The sequence below is a fragment of the Puccinia triticina genome, chromosome 5A, assembly GCF_026914185.1.
Source record: "Puccinia triticina chromosome 5A, complete sequence".
Classification (NCBI taxonomy): domain Eukaryota; kingdom Fungi; phylum Basidiomycota; class Pucciniomycetes; order Pucciniales; family Pucciniaceae; genus Puccinia; species Puccinia triticina.
Window position 1 is genome coordinate 5,927,357 of NC_070562.1, and position 7,303 is coordinate 5,934,659.

Genomic DNA, 7,303 nt, shown 5'->3' on the forward strand with positions numbered 1-7,303 from the left:
CATTGTAAGTCTCATCGCCCTCCCCCTGACGACTTGTCAGTCATTTGCTAGTTACCCTTGGCATCCTCACCCTTGCCCCGAAACCTTTTCCAGGCCAACCGACCATCCCCTGTGTATACACTCACGATTCATGCGTACCCGGATCGACTCCACATATTTCTCCCCAATCACCCAGGAAGCCCTCTTGGCCACACTCCCTAACAACCCCAGCAGATTTACCTTTGTTTATAACTCAATCCTTACCTTTCTCTCTACAGTGCTATCAACCTCGGTCGTTCCCATACATAATTATTCAAGTTTGCTGCTCTCTTGCAGCTTCCCATTCCCTCTGTCTTGCCAGTTGGGGTTTACCGCGTCCCAGTACTCATCACATCCTCCTACGAGCATTTTCTACTTTACACCATGTATACCTATATCAGCGTGTTTACAGTTGCGCCTCGGAAACCAGCCAGACCACCCATCTCTTCGTCGGAAAGTGCCCGTTCGGGGCCGCTTTCGGCGCATCTCTTACCTTTTCTTGCAGCTTCTCCGGCGTCAGAGTTAGCAGCTTGCTTGCCGAGAAGCCGACAACAGACAAATATGTCTTGTTCAAGACTTCGGCGGCGAAGGTCTACAACCAGCCGATTTTGGAAAAAAAAAAAGGCGGATGGGTGGGCGCTTGATTCTTTGGGAATGTGTTGGCATCAAAACAGGCCCACCTCGGGATCCATTATCCTCAGTTTAGACGGACCTAGATAGGCGGGTTTGGGGCATATTATGCCAAACGCTTCCAAGCAAAGATTGAAGGTATGAATTAGCTAAGCCATTAAACTACATTCTAGTAAATTGAGAGAGACTCACATATCAAGCAGGCCAAGTAGGTCTTCGCAGGGACCCATCCTCCGAGATAGGCCAACGATCCCAAATTGAAAGCGACGAAATGGACGAGCCACGTGTCGAGGAGAGTTTCTGTGTACAAAAAGAGCAATCGTCAGGGGCTGAGAGGACACTATAGCGGGGAAGAAGGACGCCCACCAAGGCTGAGTTTGAGGAGATGGAAGGAGTTGCGGAGCTGGCGGAGGCGGAGGAGGACGAAGACGGGGAGGGCGATGAGCGGGATGGTGAGGGCGTGTTGGGCGTCGGCCAGGGAGCTGGTGTGCTGGCCCGAGGAGGGCACGGAGCGCAGGAGCCAGTAGAGCAGGGCAGGCAAGCAGCCGAGGAGGCGCCGGAGGTATTGGATGGCTGAACCGCGTCAAAGTGCTCATGGCGGCCGGCCGGAGATATCCCGCCTATAACAAGTGAGTGAATGCAAATCTGACAAAAAGAAATGTGTCGCGGTAAGGTCAGCCTCGCACGGTATTGAATCCAATCTCGGTGAGGAAAGAGAGGATCTGGTACCGGGCGACCTGAGGTAGACTAAGGGCCTGTACCATGGGCTTCAATTTTGAAAAATTCTGACTTTTGTTGCCCTCTACACCACGGGCCGTCGCGGACATTGATTGGACATGCATTTGGACATTTCCGCGGATGTCCAGCTCTGGCGCTGCAGGAAACGTCCGCTGGATGCCAATTGTAATGCTCAATGGCAGACATTTCCCCTGTATGCATCCGCTGGATGGTGATGAAACATCAGCGGGATGTCAGCCACAATGCCCTCTTGGTCAAAACGGCAGGCCAGCAGAGCTGGCCTAATAGCACTGTTCACGTAAGAAATCTATGACTATGGTGAGAGATATACATCAGCATACTTTCCCAGCCAAATTGGCTGGCACAATAGCACTGTTCACGTAAGCTAAACATCAGCAAGATTGAAATAAAGTTTATCCCATTGTGCCAGCCAATTTGGCTGGGAAAGTATGCTGATGTATATCTCTCACCATGTTCATAGATTTCTTACGTGAACAGTGCTAATGGGATGAACTTTATTTCAATCTTGCTGATGTTTAGCTTACGTGAAGAGTGCTAATGTATGGTGGGGGGTTGACTACAGCTGGCCGGGCGGGGTGGTCACAAAATTGTGCAGCCAAGCAGACGGGAGCAAGCAGACTTGGAATCAAACACAGGAGAGGTTGAGAGCATCTCCAGCAGAGCGGGGATGAGGCCCGCTACCTATAGCCGGCCGGGACCACCTTTCACACACCTGTCTCAGCTGTTCAACAGCAGCTCCACAGCAGACTGGTGATCATGCCGGGGGTGGATAGCTAGATTGCCACACAACTGCAACGGAATTCAATATCTCCAGCATGGATTTGGTTGATTTACTCAACTTCATTTACTTACTTCTGTTTCCAATATCTCTCACATGTGGCTTGATCAATCTCCAAGTGGCAATGAATCTCTTTGTTTTGTTTTTTGTTATCTTTGTTATATTTTCATTTATTCTCTCACTCACTCACAATCTATTCAATTTTCAGAGCACAAAAGTGGTAGCAGTCGTAGCAGTAGCAGTTGTAGCAGCAGTAGAGGTAGCAGTCGTAGCAGTAGCGGTAGCAGTCGTAGGGGTATCAGTAGCAGTTGTAGCGGTAGCGGTAGCAGTCCCAGCAGTGGATTTTTTTGGCCTTGATGTTCTCTTTTTTGTAGGTCCGTTCCTTACTTTGGTGGGTTAAAGCAGTTGAATTTCTGGAGAGGGTGTTCTTGGTGGCGGACTACAAGCAAGATCTTCAAGCATTGGGTTGATCATGTTTTTGGCGCAGTGGTGATGAGTGGCAAGTAGGTGATGGTGAAGTGGCAAGTAGGTGATGTGTGGTGTGTAGCAGCCTTTCTTGCGGGTGGCGATGGGATGGGGAAAGTAGCCGGCCGCAGTCTGGGATGGGATGGACTTGGATCAATCAAAGGTTGTTTAGGGGGTCTGCTGGACCCCAGAAATGTTGAGCAACCTGCCAAACAAGTCCAAAAATCGCGCGGTCCAAGCTCTGCTGGAGATGCTCTAGCGGTGACTAGGGCAGTCGCTACCAGCTGCCACCACCCGCAAACGAGTGTGGTTTTCTCCGCAGCCACACCCAGTGGTTTTCCCGCAGAGCTCACGCGGCCCCCCAAAAACTCGTGCGGCCCCCAGACCCCCTAGCTGCATATCATTTGGGGTCCTTATGGGGCCAACCGGCCATCAAGGAATACATCTCAATGACCGGCAAGCTGGCTGGTCATTGAGGTTGTATAAAGGTACCTCAATGACCATCTGAACAGTCATCAAGGTATACATAAACCTCAATGACCGCCCAGCTGGCTGGTCATTGAGGTACATAGTACCTTGATGACCGGAGCCAACCAATCATCAAGGCATAAACCTCAATGACCAGAGCTGGTTGGTCATCTGTATACACTACCAACATGGATGAATTTGTGATGTCATATATTGATCAGTTAAAAATCACTAATTACGTTGACGAGTATTTTTTTCGCGCAGCATTTCCCCTCTCAGGGTTGCGGAAAAAGTGCCTGTTGGCGTAATCAACGATTTTTAATATAAAGGGACTCCCTGAGAGGACAACTATTATGGCAAAGCCAGTCAATACCTCTCAGGGCCCTGTGGCTGAAATGAACAAAAATAAATGTGATACAATTTATAATATGATTATGATGATAAATAAATAAACAAGTGTTTAATCAGATGCGTCGTCGCTGCTGGCTCAGTCAAGCGAACAAATCGGAGACAGCGGGGCCGGACGTATTCATCTTCCACTCTGTCACATGAGCTGCACGGGCCAACACCATTTCCCCGACATCTTTTTTTCCATTACCAGCTCCGACCCACGACCCGTTTTCCTAGAACCGACAACTTCTTGATCCGATTGCACAGTTGCGTTTCCATTTCTGATCTCTTTTCTTCCATAACCGGCTCCAACTCATAACCCACTTTTCTAGAACAGACAACTTCTCGATTCAAATGCACAGTTTTGTTTCCATTTCCAATATCTATTCTCGCATAACCGGCTCCAACTCATAAACTGCTGTTCTAGAATAGACAACTTCTAGATTCGAATGCCCAGTTGCGTTTCCATTTCTGATATCTTTTCTTCCATAACTCGCTCTGATCCACGACCCTCTTTTCTAGAACAAACAACTTCTTGATTCAAATGCACAGCCGGCTACCATTTCCGAACCTCTTGATCCGATTGCACAGGTGCGTTTCCATTTCCAAACCTCTTGATCCGATTGCACAGGTGCGTTTCCATTTCCGATCTCTTTTCTTCCATAACCGGCTCCAACTCATAACCCGCTTTTCTAGAACAGACAGCTTCTTGATTCAAATGCACAGTTTTGTTTCCATTTCTGATACCTATTCTCGCATAACCGGCTGACTCATAACCTGCTTTTCTAGAATAGACAACTTCTAGATTCAAATGCACAGTTGCGTTTCCATTTCTGACATCTTTTCTTCCATAACTTGCTCTGATCCATGACCCTCATTTCTAGAACAAACAACTTCTTGATTCAAATGCACAGCCGGCCACCATTTCCGATATATTTCCCTCTATAACCGGCTCCGACCCACGACCCCCGTTTCCAGAACAGACAAATTCTTGATTCAAAAGCACAGTTGCTATACCAACTCATTGTTCCAACACTTGTAACTTTTAGCAAGATTCCACAAAAATTCAAACCCAACCTTGCCACCTGGACAATATTTAATCAGCTCCTGTATCCGCACAATAGCTCACCGTCCAACACACTACCTGCTCCGCCTCACTCCATTTCAAATTTCAAATCGATTGAACTCCACACTTCATCATCCTGCTCTGCAATGGCACCCATCGCTTCCAGTCTCTGGCGTCAAAGCCATCCCCTTTTTAGTCGTGCACCGTTTGATATAACTAAAGTAGTGAGTAGTTTTTATCCTGTAATTTGTCAATCAATTCTAACAGACCTGTGACAGCTCCCGCCAGCAATAACCCAGGGATCGAGCTACGGCCAGCTCATGTTCGAATCTACTCTCACTTTCCTCAATAACAAAACTGGGGAAGATGTCAATATGAAGGTCAAGTTACAGGGTTACGGGTCAAGTGGCACTTCACTCATCGAGGACAAAGTTTACTTTTTGTTGGGCCGAGTTATAGCCTTAAACGCAAAAACTCCACCTGTCTTTTATTACAAATAGGAGCTGACATTTCCCATTGCCGACTCCAAGGGTTACCCGGTGTCACTTGCCAACAAAGCAGGGGTTTACGGCTTCGGTGTAGTCATATTGAAGGCCGAGGAGAAGGACAACAGTGCTGTGACACCCGCCTTCAATAACCTCCTGGTTAAGATTCGACACACCGACTATGACGTACAGGTAAATGTATTCATTTCAGTTTGAGTTCCGCCTTGCTCTCCAAGTATCTTATCCATTTAACTCTTACTGGGAAACTTTGTAGACACGCAATTCCGTCAGTTTTATCGTCCAGTACAAAGTTGCTGGTAACCGTAACTTGGCAAAAACATTCGGCCTATTCCAAGTTGGTCGCAAGGTCCTCATTTCTGGCTACATCGCTGGGTATAATATTGAACAGCACATGCTTCAGGTGAATGTAGGCACTTTTTCAGTTACAATTGCATTTGAAATCAATTCTAACATTCAGGAACCAGGCGTTGTCTGTATCTTTGTCTTCTGGCTCCATCTTGGGAGACCCAGGCGCCCCGACCGCCAAAAGTCGCCAACCCATTCAGTAAGTCAATATCCCTGATCAGATCTGTCAAAGTGATACATGTTGATGACCATTGTATTTTCTTATCCATCAATACAGAATTGATTTTGGGAGCAATGAGCGTCTTGAAGATCATCTCAACCAAGGGTGGGCCGTTACGTTACCCGTAATTGGGAACGTAACTGTAACGTAACTTTTAAAGTTACGTTACCCAGTAGTTACAGATACCTTGATTTTAGTTACAATATCTGCCGCAGAAAAAGGGCGGTTTATTTTCTAGTTACGTTACCCAGAAGTTTTCAACAAAATGGGTTACGTTACAGGTTTGCCCAAATTTGGGTAACTTTGACATAACTTTCCAAGAGAAATGACTATTTGTGGGTTTTTTTGTTCAATATGAGTACGTATTGGGCTCAAGTTGATGTAAAACAGCCACTGATGCCAGTTTCTGCCCAGGGTGTCAGGTCAAAATAGGTGCACAGTGAGGATTGAACCCGCAACCTGCATGGTGCAAAACATACAAGAGGCAAGCACTAACCATTATGCTAAATTGATTATTCAAAAAAACCATTTTTTGAAAATATTGAACAAAAAATCTCCACCCCAAAACAGTTACGTTATCCAAAACCTCCAAAACTCAAAAATAAAAAAAGTTACTTTGCGTTACGTTACTCAAAAAAAATGTTACATTACCCAAATGGCTAATTTGGATAACTAAAAAAAAGTTACGGTATCCAATTAGCCCTCCGTAACGTAACTGCCCACCCTTGTCTCAACCCAGTGCCTATGGGAACAGACACTGTTGTTGAACAGCCCTTTGATGGTGACAAAACACAGAATACTCAAATGAACGCCGATTCCACTCCCGATACACCGCAGGCCCCACCGAAGAAGCGCAAATACACCAAGAGAAGTACTCAACCTGTTCAACAAGAAGTACCCGATCCTGTAACAGATTCCGAATCTGTGCAGTAGTTTATTCCACAATCATGTTTGTACACTGCAGTTTCCTGGTGTTGTAGGCATTTTCTACAATGTCAATATCTATTATGTAAATGTAAACAGATTGGCTCTTGCAATTTGAAGTGGTAACACGTCTGACTCTTGACAATCATAGTCCCGTATATCTATAATTATTCAGCTTTGATGCAATGGTACAGCCGGGGCTGAATTTCAACGCATAACAATAGCATATTTGTCTTGCGCATTGATTGGCTGGATAACGTAAATGAGAACCTAAAAGTTGGTGGGCAAAAATTTTGTGCACTGTACACAGTCGTTAGCATATAGACTGAGCAAGAGAAATGTGTGACGCCACCGACCAAGACAGGAACTGTGTCAGGTCCTTGAGCCTCAGTTATCAACCTTCCCTGGACGTGGACAAGTGATTTTCCCGGAATATATTGACCATGATACTGCCAAATACCGTTGGTTACTACAAGGAACAGAACTGCGCCCTAGAACTTCACATTTTCAGTTGAATGTTATGCAATGCCGTTATTAAACAAAGACGCACGGTTCCAGTCCCAACCATTGCTCTGAATGGTGCAGCTCCTTCACAGAGATACTTGACTTGCCCCTCAATGACCGGGCCCATGATTGACATTTGCAGAAAGTCAGGTGGAGGGGTATTAGATACATTCACGACTTCCGCTACTACCAGAATTTGTTTGCCAATGGTACAAGTAAACAGGTTACCG

At 46.2% G+C, this 7,303-nt stretch overlaps 2 protein-coding genes across 2 annotated transcripts; one reads left to right on the forward strand and one right to left on the reverse strand.

The window, feature by feature from the left end:
* Window positions 1–424: 424 nt before the first annotated feature.
* On the reverse strand, window positions 425–3,787 carry PtA15_5A703 (uncharacterized protein; the record flags this gene model as incomplete). Its single annotated transcript, XM_053169493.1, has 5 exons — window positions 425–610; window positions 699–766; window positions 841–948; window positions 1,015–1,221; window positions 3,727–3,787. 5 exons carry the CDS (start codon window positions 3,785–3,787, stop codon window positions 425–427), a joined length of 630 nt encoding a protein of 209 aa, XP_053020684.1.
* Window positions 3,788–4,894: 1,107 nt separating this feature from the next.
* Window positions 4,895–5,628, forward strand: PtA15_5A704 (uncharacterized protein; the record flags this gene model as incomplete). Its single annotated transcript, XM_053169494.1, has 4 exons — window positions 4,895–5,005; window positions 5,075–5,251; window positions 5,334–5,480; window positions 5,545–5,628. 4 exons carry the CDS (start codon window positions 4,895–4,897, stop codon window positions 5,626–5,628), a joined length of 519 nt encoding a protein of 172 aa, XP_053020685.1.
* Window positions 5,629–7,303: the final 1,675 nt, after the last annotated feature.